Raw genomic sequence first — 17,917 nt, forward strand, 5'->3', positions numbered from 1 at the left:
ACAAGCTTCCGACACCGCAGACTGCAACGGATCTCTTTTCCTCCCCCTGCATCTGCACAGATGCATGCCGCATATTAATATTCATAATTAATGTAATCAAGCACCAGGCCATTATCTGGTGTGCTTTGCCCTGTGTGCTCACATTTCTGGGGGCCCTGCAGAGTAATGCAGATCTAAGATTGGCTACCGCTGGCACCAGGTCCACCGCTTCACAATCCACTGAAAGCGCCAGCTTTAACCATTCTAATGAGCGTAGATCCTCAAAACCCATTTTGACATTTAATTGTCCTTTCAGACGGTTTTAAGCAAAGATGTGGGCAAGCATGACGTTATTGAAAAAGCTCCTTGTTCCATTATGCTCGGATAAAAAAGGAACAACAACATGAACAACAACAACAGCAACGACATGTTTCCAAAAGATATAGTATTGGCATATAACCAACTTTAAAACAATAACACAGAACACTCACAGAAACTATCCTCTCAAGCAATTTGGTCATTTAGTAGAGTGGGGAACATTCAACCCCACCTGTGTCTTAAGAGACCATAAAGCATTCAAAATGATGAGGATTGGAATGGTGGAATGCTGGAATTGGAATGCTATTTTGTAATGCCTACATTTTACCAAAGGAGTGCCTTCTATGGAATTGTGGGAAACAGCAAACGACAATCTAAAGAGTAAAAAAGACCAATAGCACCTCTCAAGAAACACGTATTTTTTGACACTGATGAGCCTTGTGCTTATAAGTCTCTAATTTCGAGAACTCCTGGCCACTGGTGATAGTGTATCAGTGCTGGGAACCTGCTGTTGTACCTTTAAGATTGGTATTTCACCCAAACAGCTTTCAGAAAATCCACCAAAAGCTAATAGGCAAAACACAGCCTGTTACAGCTGTTCTTCATGATTAAATGAATGACAACTGCTAAGAAGCTAAACTATTAACCAAGCCTGTTCGTTAAATAAACAAAAGCTAGGTTGTTAAATAGCTGGCAGCTAGTTGACCTGTTCAATACCCAACATGGTTTGACCCAACATGGTTGTATTGAAACAGCTGGTAGCTGGTCTTTCAAGCTGGTCACAGCTGGATTTTACACAAGGGTACAAACATATTAAAGCAGTCACCTTGCATTTCAACCAGCTGAAATGATGAATATGCAATGATTAAGATGCAATACAGTAACTCAAACAGCCCCTTTTGACGTATGACCTACAACTAGGTCAGATGCAGAACTTCTGTTTGTTGAATCACCAGTTTTCTCTTTGTGGGCTGTCTGTGTTCCTGATTTATGATAAATAATGTAAATTCAACTTTTTACAGTTTGTGTGTGTGACCCAAACCCTATAACATTTTATCAGAAAATAACCAAACAAGTATTTTCCCAGCAAGAATTAAGAAATCTTTATTCCAGCCACATCTATGGTCTCTCCCAAAAAGGGGACAATGCAAAGAATGAAATTATTGCAATATCAGGATTGTGTACTGGTTTGCGCTTAGCCAAGGAACAACACAATGTTCCATCGGAAGAGAGCGGCCTTTCGTCTGTTTGCCTTCAGAGACGGTGTTTGGGTCTGCCTCGTTCTGCACGGTACATGAGTTTCATTAAGACCATGACTAACACAGCCTCCAATCCCAGGCCTGCGGTGTTTCATCTTCCGTCTCTGAGGGTTCGGATGGAAAAGCTTGAGTTGAACGAACCCTGCAAGCTGAAAAATACCCTATGTGCGAACAACCTATGTGAATATTTATTTGCTGCTGGATTTACAGTATGGGGCACTAGTTCAGCATGCTTTGCTCGTGCCCTTCCTCGCCTGCTACCTGGAAGCCGGGGCTTAGTCAGAACAGTCGCCAGCAAGCATTTGATGACTGACATCGTGTCAACGTACGCACAGGGAGACAAATGTCCACGTGTGGTGAGTATGAGGAACTCATCCAAATCCAAATCTGGAAGAAATGAGCAGTCTCAATAGACTTAACAACAATCATGTTTTCATATATGATTTTAAACATTCAGGAAGCACTGTAGGTTTATATTTTTAACAAAATAGAAAACTGCGGGAATACCCTCAATAAAGCAAGCTGTGCTGAGTAAGGTAGTCAATATTTACCTCTTTGGTTTCTTTCTGCATTTCAATAATCTATGTCCTTAGCTAGCCACATATTTTGTTGTATCTTTTAGTCCATTAGTTTCATTGAGACACAGCATTATTTTCAATAGCTGGCCATCAACTGGAAGACATGATACATTCACCATGGCATGAATCCACAATGCACTCTCCTGTGCATGTTGATAATTTGCGTTCAGCGAGGATATCACAAAGTGGTTCTGGGTGCGTAAGTGTTGACTATGTACCAGGCACACCAAGAGGGGGTACCATGATTACCCCTGCACCTGCCCATTTTGTCCGATGTTCCCCTTAGATTAAATAAATAAATAAATACATGTTGGTGTGCCCTTTTCCCACTCAGCACCTGCCCCTCAAAACTCACTGCACGTCTCCGCTATGGCTCTGCGCTCCAAAATTGTCATAAATTTTGAGAAATGCCTTGAAAAGACATTCTGATAGTTACACATTGGGTGAGTACAGTATGTTTCAACCTAAAAAGAACAAAGAAAAAGGACACTCCAGAGCTTTGATATGTCAGTCAAAGACAGACATAAAACACTTGGATTTTCAGAGGTGGGTAGTTGAAGGATTCATCCGTACTAAAACTGCTGAAACCAAATTAACGATGAGCCAGATGAAATTCACCAGCTCAGAGCTGAGGGGTGGGATCAACATCTTAATTACATCTCCGCCTCGGTCCCACCGCAATTCCCACCCCAAATTAAAATGAGAGTTACCAATCATAAAACAGCAAATGATGCAGTGTAAAGTCTGTGGTTTTCTGCTGAATATACAGGATATATATTCGAAATTTTGTTCTGCTTTTACATATTTTGCTCTAAGTCTGGACATTCAGTCACAAAAGCACAGGAAATAATAGCAGTCTGGTTCTTATTTTTTCTTTCCTTTCCCCTTTACTGATATGGGTGCAAGGTAAATTCAGTCTTACTCTGCTAATAATAATAATAATAATAATAATAATTGCACATACATGATAAATAATAATTATACAGACATCATAAATTAAACCAGGTTGCAAGTAACTGGCTCATGCACTGACGCCTCTGGCTCATGAGGCCGCAAACAGACACTACTCCTTTCAAATAGTCTGTGACGCAATATTTTCGCATGTATATATTTGCCAACACGAGTACTCCAAAATGATAGGGGAGAATATTCTGCGAGCTTCCGCCCAACATGGCAACTTTACTGGTGTCACTTTTCACACGCTGCCGTGCTACAAGGAGGGAAGCCAACAGAACATCCCTTATGTCTTGCAGAACTAAGGACGTGATTACAGGCTAAGGCAATTATACGCATGGCGTGCACATTTAAATGAGATTGCCTAAAAGAGAAATGCAGATTTAATCTCCGGCTGGGTCGTGCTGTGTAGACGCTGGGGTTTTTTTTCTGTCTGTAACATTGGCAGAGATGGTGTATGAAATGAAACTGTCCCACAGAAGCATACTTTTGGCAGAAGCACCACGTAGACAGAATAAAATAGGGCGTTTGCCACTGTACGATCAGTAAGCTAGCTCTCAGTATGATATTTACAAAAACATTCTAATAAAGGTGAAGTTCTATGGGAAGATTGGGGGATCAATCATGATTTGAATGCGCAGGCTTAGCATTGACCAGTTTAGCGGTGGGAACTTCTCTCAAAACCCCACATTTCCACACACAATATCCTGCAGGAATAATCATTTGGACTCCCAGACATTATTTACATCCAATACTCACAAATACACACATCATCAATATCAATAAAGCTGGCTTACAGTGCTATCTAATTATGGAACATAATTGTGTAATATATTAACCTCATGGTGCAGTTAATTATGCACAATCTGTCATGTAAAGTACTCCCCTTTTATCCTTCAAAAAAATGAAACAACAAAAATGACGAAGTGAGTCTCACCTTTAAGAAATGAAAGCAATGCAAAGCTCCTTTTACTCAAATGCTTTCAAATGAAGCATCTATACAAAGGCTTCGATAAGAAAGAGAGATTTAAAATCTCCAACAAATATCAGTTTAAACCTGAAAATGTTTATCTACGGCAGAAGAGTATACAACTAATTCTATTCTGATTTGATACATACACTTTCAGAAAAAAATGGTTCCAAAAGTAACCCTGTGTTTCCAAATCTCGCTAAAGGGTTCTTTGTCTGGCAAAATGGTTCTTTGTCTGGGAGCTTTCACACTTCACACCTTTGATAGAGGGTTCAATAAAAACTGAAAAGGGTTCCTCTATGGAATCAAGCCAAAGAACCCTTTCAGCACAGTATGTACTGTATGAGAGATTGTACAAAGTGTATCCTTCCAGTCTACACAGAGTTCCAGGCACTGAATGTTTATATTGTTTTGTGAAGGAGTCGCTATCAAGTTTGACATGGCAGACACCAAACTTTATTGTTGCCAAATTTGTTACAACTGGTGCAATATCTCTGGCAATATTGTTAATAAAAGCAATTTCCTCCCAAAAAATGATCTTCAAATGATCACTGATAAAGAATGGACACAGTGGCAGGTAGGGTATACGATTCTCTGATAGGAGAACTATTCACCTGTCCATGTTTCCTTCAACCACCCTAAGCGTGCTTTAAGGAAACAATGATCACCGTAGGGGGGTCCCCGAACATGGTAGCCACCCAAAATAAAATCTTACCTTTGTGAAGGTGCTATAGGGCTGAGGCGAAGGGTGTCGAGTTTACTTAAACGGGCGCGTGACAGGAGCTCCCCTTTAGCCGCTACGCTAATGGTATTACCACAGGCGTCAAGTGCAATTCCCCTGGCCGGGCCTCAGCACACCCCCCCTGGGAGAGGTGGAAAATTAAATGACAAATCTACCTGTCAGCGGCTCTGACCCGCCGCTGTTTCCCCCGCTCCGCGCATTAAAAACATTCGAGGTTTTAAGCGAGGGGACTTGACCCAGAGCTAACTCCCGCCCTGCGGCTGGGGGCGGGAGCCCCATCTGCTCGTCCTGACGGGGGCAGCGGCGCGTGCCCGGGGTCGCTATGCCGACGGTCGTGTTGCGTTCGTGGGCGCCGGAGCCCCCCCCCCCTCCGCTTCTCCGGCACGCCCCTCCCGTTAAAAAAAAGCCGGGTCTCCGCACCGGCACCGAGGTTGGCGGGCGGCTGAGAGAGACGGCTCTTCTCGGACAGCTTCCCGCTCTCTCTCCGGAGAGGGCTTCCCGTGGCAGGCGACTGGACTCCCCGGGCCCGCGGGAGGTCGGTAATTGGCCGTACGCGCTGGAGACGAGGGGCTGTCAGCGAGCGGTCGGCGATTGTGCTCGACTGTCTTGGAAACAAGCGGTGCTTTCAAAGCCCCTGCGGTTCCCAGGCGAGCGCTTGCGCGGAGAAGTGCTCGTAGGCTTATAATACCTGCATGTCATCCTCGGAGCTAAAAGCCTGTCCCATGAAACTGAGCGGGTCACACTTCTGTCTGTCGAGTTTTGCAGTTCTGTAGTGCGGAAGCTGATGAGACGGTTTCATTAACTGGCCAATATGAGCGTGATCGGAATTAATAAAGGACAATTCCAATTTTAAAGTATTTTTAAGTACCTGTCCCATGTCGAGAAAGACTTGGGCCTCTGTTCTTGTTGAAAATAGGGGGGTGTTGTAAATAGGGGCTGGGGTTTTAAGGCAAATTTGGAACGTTGTGAGTTTCAATAAAGGAACATCAAAAGTCAAAAGTCTTGTTGAAAAAAAGTGAACAATTGCTTGCCTGAGTAATCCGTTTCCTGAAGGAAATGGCACACGTACTACCTACATGTAAGGCATCAGAAAGCTTTATTAAAAAGCCTGAGTATGACCACCATACAAAAAACACGCAAACAAAACATTCAACAACAATGAAATCCCTGCCTGATACATATCTAAAGAACTACAACTGTACAAAGCTACTGGATCTCTACAGAGTCAGAAAAGCACTGTTAGTACAATGTTACCTTCACTCTGAACCCATTAAAATATCAAATTATCAAAGACTTTGCAGAAACTTGAGGCATACAGACATAGAGTCTGTGGAGTGGGGTGAGAAACAGTACTTTGAAAATTTGAAATGCATTCTGCCAAATGAAGAAATTATCTGAGATTAAAAATCAGTAATCACATTTTCAGCTTTTTAACAGGGCTTAGTGCTTCAGGAAGGATAAATTCACTATCAAATATGGTGGGCTAGTAAAAGATTAATTACAGAATTATGAATTACGGTAAAGGTTTTTAGAGCCTGCTACACTAAATCAAGCTAAAAAAAACTTTAAACTAGTTAAATACAGAATTGCCGGAACGTATAATTGTTTTAAAACTTTCATTTAGAGTTTGAGCAACAGCTACAGTATATGCAATAAATATTTAAATAAGCAGACGCATAAATGAGCAGTATGTCAAATAGGAATAATTTCAGTATTTGCTAAAAAGATGTACATCATTATGTTATTTCCACTCGCACATTGATGAGGAGTGCTTTTGATTCCATATGCTCTCTCATAAAAACTGTAAACTCTAATGCAATCCTCTCTATTTCAGCAATAATCTGTGTCATACCACCTTGCTGCCAAAGCAAAAATAGACTGGTAAATGTATCAAGTTTGACAGGTGCTAATAAGATTTACCTGTGAATCCTTCCCAGCATACATTTCTATGTTACATTAATTGTTTGAACAGAAGTTTGAAGCAATTAATTTGCATGTAATATGAAATATGCGTCACAGCTCTTTTCCATTTTCTTCACTGCTTGAGCTTGGGAAAAATGCAGCTGGGTAGTTTTCCATCATAAATTGTGTGCAGTTTTGGAGTTAGCCTTTTTTAACCCTCCTCTTATGTGTGGGGTCAGTTTGACTCCATTCAGGGTTTGGCATCTCTTGAAAACCAGTTAACCTTTTTTTTCCATCTTGACACTGTCTGATTTCTTTAATTTTCTACTTTGGTATTCCATGGGCTTATTTTGACCCTCGGTAACTGTATAAAATATACAACCATTTTTATTTTTATCTCAGATTTCTTTGTGGATAATTCTGGTAGCACTTACCCATACAGGTGCCGAACTTTTATTTTCTGTACCCCGGACTATAAAATGTTTCTCACGTATTTTGAAAAACACAACACTTTTCAAACTGTACCTTAGTCCTACCTCCTGATACCCCCCCCCCCCCCCCCCCCGCCCCCACACACACACCCCCCCCCCCCCCTTTCCGATATCCCTATCCCTCTTGTCTAACCCAAAAAAAAATGTAATTGCACTTATGATGACTGTATGTTTAGAACAGCACTTCATGTGTATTTGACTAGTTATGGATGCATTGCTTTTACTTGTGGAAGAACCTATGCACTTGTAAGTCGCTTTGGATTAAAAGCGTCTGCCAAGTGACTAAAATGTAAATGTGAAATTGTTCATATTTATGGATAAAAGGCTTGCCATTTGGCAGACATTAAGAAGGCAAGACACTAAGTGTCCAAATTATTGCTTTGCAATAATAAGTGCATTTATTTAAATTGTTGGGGTCAATTTGACCTAAAACAAAAACCTTTTACATAATAGGATGGTTAAAAGTCCCACAGTACTACACTGGTATTCTGTAATTATTTTATTGTCTAATCATTTGTTGTATCAAATAATTAAATAGTAGTACTAGTCTGTGTACTACACTGGCGTTTCAGTCTGTGTACCAACAAGTATTCCTACAGTGCCTAAAGGCAATATTGCTATGCCATAGCCTTAAAGTATGAGCATAGTAATGACATTAAAAGGACAGCAACCCAAACAGCATTATTATAATTGTATAACATGCATGTTTTAATTTATTATAACTGTGGGGGCAATATATAGACCATTTGCCTAGCACACAACTGATACTGTAACTGATGGCATCTTATGCAAACTAGGACACCCATACACCAACAAAGGTTCCTGGTGGATTCAGATGATTTAAAATGCATTTAGAATACAGTTTTTCCATTATCATTTTTTTCAATATTCAGAGATAAACATTTAAATTATTATAATAGGCATTTGCAAAATCAAAAATATATTCTCCACCTGAGACCCAGAATGGAAAAAAAAAGTTTAGTGTGGATTCATCTAAGAGCAGCTAACCAGAAGATGAAGAGAAGACAGGCCCTGTCAGAAAACTATTTAAAGCTGCAAAACAAATCAAACTCCATGAACATCATCATTTACAGTCTCTGATAAAACTCTTCTTCTGCCAAAACATTGTTATTTTTGATCACATTCGATGTAGAAAGTGAAAAATGAGGAGAAAAAGTGATTTGAACAGAATTGACATCAGCACAACTAGAATCACCTTTGGTGTCAAGATCAATTGTGCCTGTAGACAAGACCAGGGAGGTTTGTGGGAGTTGCTGAAGGCTGCCAGTCTCAGGTGGGCTGGAGACAGACTTGATAAGCCTCCCCTGACGCGCACTTCAAAGAGCCCCGCTTAATGTGCAGTAATCAGCACCATACCCATCCTAATGGCTCCCTGGCTTAGTGTGCGTAAATGGCACCAGAGCTGTCCTCATCTGCCATGTTAACTCTTCCCCTGACTTACATCATTTCCTCAGGGCTTTTCAGAGCAGGGAAATTCTCAATTACGACTGATGTCTTCCCCTGCCTGTCCAACACACACACATGCACATACACACACACGCACACATACATACACACAGACCGTAACATGCACAGACGTGCAGTCAAAGTCAACACAATTGCTTTAGAACCTGCCTATAATCGCCGTAACAGTCCTCAAACATATTACGTGTTATGAAAATGTTTCCGTACTGTTGGAATAAAATTATCAGGTTGTCATTATTCGGGACCAACGTGAAGAACAGCCTGTGTCTCAGCAGGATTTGAGCTGTGCCCCCACTTATAGCGATCTCACTCAGCTAAAATGAGTATTAATACACAGAGAATTAGAACCAAAGACACGTGCTAAAAGCGAACGTGCAAACAAGAATATAGAAACGTGAACCCTTTCCGGCTGCAATCCTCCATATCTTCATTTCAAAAAGTGGAAATTTCATCCGTGCCGCTGGATTCAGAACCGTGACCATGCAAAGTGTTTGGAATAAAGAAAAAGGGAAACAAAATGAACTGTTATGTTCAGAACATTTTGCCAAACAAAACATAGCATGAAAAGACATGAAAAATAGAAGGCATCTGTCTTAATTTAGCCAAGCCTGCTTCAGTCAATCTAGGAGGGGTGTGAGCCTGAAAAGGGAAGACTCCTCCCTGCTGTCACCGTGACTGAGCAGCGACTAATGTCTCAAAATACACAAGGACAGACATGTCAAAACGAGCAATACAATTCCATATAAAACATAACTCTTGTCAACTCTTACATTAAGGTTGTTTTCTGTGTGAGTGAAAAATAATGAAATAACCAAACTAATAGGACACAAGAAACAATAGGTGTCCTCCTTCCTGTGCAGTGAGCATTCTGATTCAAAATGGCTGCCATGCATTAGGTAAAAGTCAAAGGTACAACAAAACAACCGAGTCATGGGGCAAACAGGGCTTGACAGCGCTCCCATTTTAGGAGCAATTGCTCCTGAAAACTGATGCGTGCAAACTAGAAAACAAATTCAGGGGTACGTCAACTGTTGTGCTGTTACCCAGGTGGGTGCTACACATTGGTAGTGGTTGAGGTGAGTTTCCCCTTCATCAAAGCGCTGAGTGAGAGAAAAGCACTATATGAATGCAATCATCTCTCTTCCAGGTGTGAGGTGGATTCAAATCGCAGGTGTGTTACCACCTCCCAAAAGTACTCACAGCACTTTTGGCTGCTGTGAGTGTTGTGCGCTAGTGCTATGGAGCATGTGGAGTGTCAAACAGTCAGTGTTACAGGTGCCTGAACCTGAAGAGTGCAATCAGCTGTAAATGCAGACGCAGGTGGCACAGTTTTGAACAGAGAGGCACAGACGGCCTTCCCGAATTAGGCACCAATTAATTTTTAAATCACCTAAGCAAAAAGGCATGACATGCTGCATGTCTCCAATACAAGACAACAAGTTAACCGAGGGCTACACATATAGTATTTACAATGTTCTGGATATATTGTAAAGTGCTATCTGCACACTGCCCACCCCACTTGACAAAATTACAACCTGCGCAAACGTTGTGTTCTTTGCACTCACTCGAACGCTGACACCAGAGTTTTGGCCGGGAGACATTCACAGATCTTGTTCATGACTAATTCAAAGAGGAGATGCCGAGAGTAGAAAGGTAAAAGTACAACAAAACAACAGAGCCATGGGGCAAACATGGCTCCACAGTGCTCCCATTTTAGGAGCAATTGCTCCTGAAAACTGATGTGTGCACACTAGAACAATAACTCAGGAGTACATCTACAAATCTTAATGGTACATTTTTCAATTTAGAAGCAAACATGCTCCTTGCAATAGCATAGAGCCCTGGATTATGCTAATGCTAATGCTAAGGGTGCAGTTGGATAGGGTTTCACACACGTCACTATCTATTGACCCCCGCTGGTCAACCGGGAGCCCGTAGATAAACTGCAACTCCAACTCCGCTCAATGCAAGTTTAGCTGTCGTCTGCGGTGTGGAAAGCCTCACTCTCCCAAATGTGGTCCACGGATAGATGCAGCTACGGTTGCAGGTGATTGCCCATTGAAAAAAACAACAAAGCCAATAATGAACATGCATACGCGCATACAAAGCCAAAAAGGGTGGCAGGACCTTGCCCGTTATGGAGTAGAGTGACAAATAACTTTGGGGAAAAAATGTTAAAATAAACAAAGGAAAAAGTACAGCCGAAAAGCGCCCCCTCCATCTGCCGCTGCCGAGGGCAACAGAAGGCCGTAAAACACGACGCAGCGAATAAACACAAGAAAAACAAGGATAAATCCGCCATCGGACTGCAAAGGTGACAGTGATTAATGATTGCTGAGGCTCTGCGGTCCAGTGGAGGGGCGATAATTAATAGTTTCAATGTTTTATGTATGGCCTAGAGACCGCAATACTGTGGGAACGCTGAGTGTGTCAATACCATATCAATATCAATAAAAGCGGCTGCTGGGCTGTAAGCACGGGCGGCAGCGTCTGTTAGCCGTCCGTTTCATCAACGCCACGCCCTTGACCTGTTACACGGTGTACCGGCAACACGTCCGTCAACCCTTACCATCGTCTGTGTCGATGACGGGCGACTCCCCGCAGAGGTTACCGGTAAGATGGAGCCATTATTTATACTGCAAGTGTTTGGTTAAGGTTATTTTGGTTAGTTGTGAGATGTGACTTTAATATCCTTGTGCTGCCTTGTTTGTGAACTGCCGCGAGGCCACGCTCATTAGAAATCCCCCCCCTCCCCCCTCCCTCCCTGACACAGTGTCACTGTAATGTACAGGCGTTAAGAGGGTCCTGCTTAAGGGGGCAGATGTGGCGACAGTGTCACCACCTGATAAAGGCATTACTCAGCCACCTCTGGGGCCACTGAATGGTGGCAAAGTGCATTGTGGGATTGTAGAAAGTAATTTCCGGAGAGCCCCGCGCGGTGTGTGCGCTAACTAAGCTGCTCCAAGGCCAGTGCGGGGGAGATAAGCAGGGAGGGTGGGGAGAAAGCAATGTAACAAGCACTAATAACTTGTGCCACTAGAATCAGTCTGCCTTAACTGAATCCAGGTTCAATTATCTGTGCGAATTGTTCTGGACCACATTTGGCTCTTCCTTGCATTAAACACTGGGAGAGGGAGCGAGGGGATTTTGATCCAGAGGGCAGGGGGTTAGGGAATCAAAGGAAGACACTCTGTCTGAACTTAAAAGCCAGCACATCTGGAGGATGGTCACTGCTTGTATCATCATCAACGGTCAAAGCTCAAGCCAGAGCTTATCAAAAGGACTCCCTGCTGATAAAAAAACAGCTCAAGCTAGGTTTTTAAACAACTGGGAGTAGTTCAGACCAGCTCCCAGCTCAACTTCAGACAAGCTACCAGCACTAGCTGGTTGAGCAGCCCATACCTAGCTAGATCAGCGTTATGACCAGCTTAGACATGCTGGTTGACCAGCTGAGGGGTGTGAAACTCTATTCCTGGAGGGCTGCAGTGTCTGCAGGTTGGCATAACTGCTTGGCATAGCTGGATTTTACAGCAGGGCTTCCAAAATATTAAGATCAAAAGCAGCACTAAGAAGGCCCAAGCCCACCAGCAGAACTGCTGACATCTTTGTGCAATTTACAGAAATAATCAGCCGTTTATATTCCTCCCTGCCCACCTTCATAATGTGTGTCGTACACTAATTGAATATGCCAAAAACAAATCATTTGCAGCAGGGAGTCTCTTTCTTACTCACATTAAATATTCCTTACTCTCTGAGATTGACTGGCGACATTTTATTAAAACGCGAAAGAGAACAGGCAGATTCATTCTGGGGTGCACTGCCCCTGAATATTACACTGCACAAACTGAATTTCAAGTGACTTCCTATTTTCAACCAGGGATGCCGTGTTGCCATGCTTTGCAAATGTGCAAAAAGTGGAGTCAGGCCAGAGTGCAGAACACTATACAGCTGGAAAGAAAAACAGATGCAGTAAGTTCTTGAAGTATCCAGAACATATCCCCCGGTGGAAGCTTTGATTAGTTTTCAGGAGTAGGTCTGCAGGGTGGGGTCAGTGTTTCACTTTAGCCGGGCGCAGTATATGTAAACTCACAGTGCTATGAGTTTGGCATCCGGGGCGTACAATTAAGGATAAGTGTCAGAGATGTGCGTCTCCTTAAAGGACTTGGTTGCATAGAGATAACTTTTTCAGTGCCTGAAATCCCTCTCACATTACAGTATTACCGTGCCATACAACACCGCAGTGCCAGTGCCTTTAAGGATAGTATAATCCATGCACTCTGAGATTGGTTCAGCCGGGTCTGGGTGAAATTGATTTTGAGGGAACTTGGACAGCTGCACATGTATACAAGGAACAGGTTGGCCTTGGGAGTTCAAGGCTTTCAAGGCTTTTAGCTGAGGGACCAGACAGGTTACCTAATGGGACCGTTCACCACATAATCATAGCATTTGAGTCTAGAGTCACGGCCAGAGATTTCATTTTTTTCAGCAATAATAGAAGATACTGTAAAATGTGTCGCAGCTTGAAGAAGTCAATGTAGCGCCTGCTTCTGTGATACCACATACAGATGCTGGACTACAGATTTTTGTCAGTTTTACTGCAGAGGTGCAAAAGCATACTTCGTCATGTATCTAATACCCATCATCCTCATCAACACAGAGTTTACATAAAATAATGATGTTAAGTATCTAATACTGAGACATATTTTCTGCCTAAGCTGTAGGCTAATCGTGAAGGAAAGTACTTTATGACTTTGTTGAGACTCAATTAGCATGCTAATGTTGACGTTACCTCTGGGGTTGTTGAGCGCCGCTTCGGAAGCCTTCCCCCCGTCTCCACAGTGGCTCTGGTCGAAGGGCGTGCACTGTTCCCCCGTGCCTGCCACCACCTCCATGTTTTTGGCCATATCCCTGGGCTCGGTGAGAGTCCTCAGCCTGTAGACCCTCCGGCTGCTGGTGTCCGACAGATACAGGGCCTCCCTCACCGGGTCCATGGCCAGATAGTACTTATGCGCCGGGCTCGTGCTACGAGAGACAGGGAGCCGCCGCCAGTCAACAAGCGCTCGGAAAACTGCGACGATTATTCATTACGCTGGCGGACAGTCCAGTGGTGAGAAAGTAAAAGTCCTGCCGTGTGTTTCTTCCACTCATTTCCTCTGCCAGTTGATTTCACTAATTATTTCTACCGCCTGGCTGAGGAATTGTGCTAATGAGCAATCCAGGTGACTGTAACAAAACACTGAGGAGGACTTTTACTTTGTGAATGTGGATTTTACACCTCTAATTATAATGTACTGATAATTATAACTCTAGATTCGTCATCCTCAAAGACCTAGTTATCCAACTTTTGATGCTCTTTGGTTTTTAAAAGGCAGTCGTAATGAGTTACTTTTCCATTGTCACCACATAAATTTGCAACATCGGGAGCATCTATTTCTGATTTGCAAGGAACAGAAAACCTACACCCGCTTAGCAAAGACAAATCTGCAGCAACTGAATTATTTCCATGACACGACAGCACATCTGATACAACATAAGACAACTTTGATACAAATAGTTCCATATTTTTTTAAGGCAGCCAAAAAGCGCAAAAACGTGTACATAACAAAGTTAAAAAAAATACGAAAGAGTAACCTGCATGCACACAAACAAAATTTTATGAGATGTCTATCTTTCATATTTTAAAATTCTTATTAAGAAATACTCCCAAGGCAGTCTGGAAGAGCATTAGTTAATTTGAGAGAGAAAAACAAATATCTTGTTCTGTCATGTTTTACTCCCGGTCATTTTTTTAATGAAGAGAAACTTGGCGAACAATCATACAAAGAAAATTAATTTACACAACCTGCATATTAGCAGGATGGGCTTTTTAGACTTAACGGTATGTACCCACATCTGCATTTTATAATTACCAAAGCTTTTATTTCAATTTTTTAAAGTCACTATTGAGTCTCTCCCCAGATAAACACAGGCAATATAACAAAGTTACTGTGATGTTGTGGAAATGGTTTGTCTTTGCTGGGTCACAACCTGCAGTGAGATAGAAAATTCTCATTAAAAAAATAAAGGAAGAAAAAAGTAGGAATGGTTTCATTTATATTTGCGCGTTTGAAATAAATTTGCACTTCTAGATTACTTGTGGGAAAAAAATGATCCTGAATTCATGTATAATTTCCGCTCCCTAATGGTAGGAAGTGACTGATCCTTTCCGCAGAGCAGTTTATCACCGAATAGCAATTATGCGTATACACAGTTTAGCGCTCAGTGTTAATTCAACTCTAACAGAGTTTATCCGTGTCCAACAGAGACCTAATGTACTCTGCCAGGGTGAAATATTCTCCTTCTGACTTAACTGATTTACAGTGTAACACTTTTTTACACAGTTTTACCTTGTATTTCTAACAAATTATATATTGTATGCACATCTCTATGGATCCATCATATTTCTGTGCAACGTCTTTTATATTCATACTACATTTTTTGGCAGCTCAAACTACATATTTGACAGGCATTTCACTATATGTAAAGAAATTACTGCAAAAGTGCAGATTCACTGTGGGTACCTCATTCCACAGTCTGTACAAAAAGGAGATTTATTAACGCAAATAAAAATCCTCTCTATTGTCTACCTATCTTGAAAGGTTTATTGCTTGTTTGCCGGGGAAATACTCTGTGCTTACAGTCCACATTATGAGCCCTTTAAATATGCCCTGATATTTTAATGATTTCATTATATAAATCTGATGCATGATGCATGTAAACTGCATCTCACATTCACCTACTGCTGAATTCTGAATGGCATTAGAATTGCTACATCTAAAGCTTTATTCTGAAACCCAGTTGTTACTAGCCTTACCTATGCTACATCTAAAGATCTGTCCTGAAACCCAGTTGTTACTAGCCTTACCTATGCTACATCTAAAGCTCTATTCTGAAACCCAGTTGTTACTAGCCTTACCTATGCTACATCTAAAGCTCTATTCTGAAACCCAGTTGTTACTAGCCTTACCTATGCTACATCTAAAGCTCTATCCTGAAACCCAATTGTTACTAGCCTTACCTATGCTACATCTAAAGCTTTATCCTGACATCCAGTTGTACTTGTAAGCACTACACTCTCAGTCATCCTCTTGCAAGTACTGTGGAGTCTACATTGTGACCCAAATGGCTTGGTATCAGATCATTTTTCACTGCAATTATAGTGAGGTCCATAAATTGGACAGTGACACAACTTTAAAGAGCTATCATTCCGACATGGCTCACTCCATGGCAGTCCACACAGTAGGAATACAGCCCTTTAAAATTGTGCCATTGTCCAAATACTTATGGACCTCACTGTACCCTGGTGTAAAATCCAACTATGACCAGCTTGAAATTTCCAGCTACCAGCTGTTTCAAAACATAGCTTAAGCTGGTCAAACCATATTAAGTATGGAGCTGGTCTGAACTGGTCAACCAGCTACCAGCTCTTTCAAAAACTGTTTTTTTCAGCTGGGAATGTAAGTCACACTGGACATACTGGTCTCTCCCCAACCTTATTGCGGTGCAGTGCCTTTCACCATAGGAGTTATGTCTCTCTAAACACACATTAAAGACAAGACTTGTCTCTGGTAAGAGGTGGACTTTAGAGGACCTTCCCTCCTCTAAGACGCTTTGCTTGAAAGATGGTCCCATCCTTAATCCCTGCAACCTTCAAATGCCAGTCAATAAACTTTGATATTGACCGGCTACCAGCACTTTACTAATCCTCTACCCTGTAAGCAAATGCTTAGAGGGCAGAAGATCGCCTTGCCTTCAGTGCTCATTGTGTGGCTGCTTGAAGTGAATGCCCAGAGCCCTCTCTTAAAGGAGAATGCTAAAACACACACATCACAAAGGCTGAACTGGAAAACACAAGCTTCATTAATTGCATCTCAAGAGGAAAGCAGGGGGGACACGTACCTGTGCCTTATATCCCGGTTCCTAACAGCGTAGCATTCAAAAGGGGAGACACGAAAATGGACATTTATTTATTTAACATGAACATTGCGATAAAATACATGCAGACTGCAATGTGCGTGTTACCTAATAAAGTGCACAGAAAATCAATTCCCTGCTTAACTGGCACTAACCAAAAGCAGTAGAGTTTGGCTCAGCAGCACAGGAAAATTCTACTTCTGAATTCTACTGTGGTCTTAGGACCATGTTTCCCTGGGAGTTAGAGGGCAGGAGCTGGTGCCTCACGCCAAAGGCTATAGAGAGTAAACAGGGCGAGGGTGAGGTGGGGAGAAAACCGAGGGCGGCTAGGAGTCGCAATCTAATCCTCCCACACTGCACTGCTGCGCTGAGAATAGAGCTCATAGTTTATTATATTTATTATTTATTACATTATAAGATTAATGTCAGAAAATACAACAGTATATCACTATAAATAATACTCATAATGATGTTCGGGATAGCAACAGCAAGAAGAAAAAGAATAAGAAGATAAAAGAGGAGGAGAAAGAACGAGGAGGAAGAATGAAGAAGAAGAAGAAGGAAGGAGAAGAAGGAGAAGAAGAAGTAGAAGGAAGCAGAAGGAAGGAGAAGAAGAAGACGGAAGGAGAAGGAGAAGAAGGAAGGAGAAGGAGAAGAAGAAGGAAGGAGAAGAAGGAGAAGAAGAAGTAGAAGGAAGCAGAAGGAAGGAGAAGAAGAAGAAGGAAGAAGAAGAAGAAGAAGAAGAAGAAGAAGCATATTTTCAGTTTGATCAGTAACGATATGATGAACGAGCAGAAAAAACCTGCATTCACTTTCAGAAATGTTATTTTCTTATTTCTTTAAAGAATATGACCTCAGTTCCAGAATGCTGATTGTGTAGCCGGTCGGGAGGATCCGCCTGACGAAGTTAAAGTCTCCGACGTAGACGCTGCCGTCCGACCCACAGGCCAGCGCCACGGGGGCGAAGAGCGCGCTGCCCAGGGCGGGGCCGTTGCAGCTGGGGCAGGGGATGGTGCGGATGTAGCCATTGCCCATCACCGTGGTGATGACTGGAGGCTGCTGGGAGATGAAGATGTTCTCCCCGTTCCCTTTGTGCAATACACCTAACATAAAAGTGAGAGAGGTACAACAAGGATTGAATTCAGAGCCTGCCTGCCTCTATCTTCTCCAACATCATCCCTCTGATGTCTGCCATTGTTCTACAATCAAACGCACAACAGAATTATCCACTACACACACATTCGCAATGGCTAGGTGGGAATACAACTAGAAAAAAGGCAGGAAAA

General features: G+C 42.3%; 1 protein-coding gene across 2 annotated transcripts in view; it reads right to left on the minus strand.

Moving 5' to 3' along the window:
• tenm1 (teneurin transmembrane protein 1) overlaps nucleotides 1-17,917 on the minus strand; it is a 198,295-nt gene that overhangs the window by 30,356 nt on the left and 150,022 nt on the right. For both annotated transcript variants that reach the window (XM_061247745.1, XM_061247744.1), the window contains 3 exons: nucleotides 17,485-17,734; nucleotides 16,617-16,637; nucleotides 13,468-13,700 (listed from right to left, as the gene is read on the minus strand). In XM_061247745.1, the coding sequence (XP_061103729.1) occupies nucleotides 13,468-13,700; nucleotides 16,617-16,637; nucleotides 17,485-17,734 (504 nt within the window). The remainder of the gene's footprint in view (nucleotides 1-13,467; nucleotides 13,701-16,616; nucleotides 16,638-17,484; nucleotides 17,735-17,917) is intronic.

This window comes from Conger conger, chromosome 7 (assembly GCF_963514075.1).
Source record: "Conger conger chromosome 7, fConCon1.1, whole genome shotgun sequence".
In the NCBI taxonomy this organism is placed as follows: Eukaryota; Metazoa; Chordata; class Actinopteri; order Anguilliformes; family Congridae; genus Conger; species Conger conger.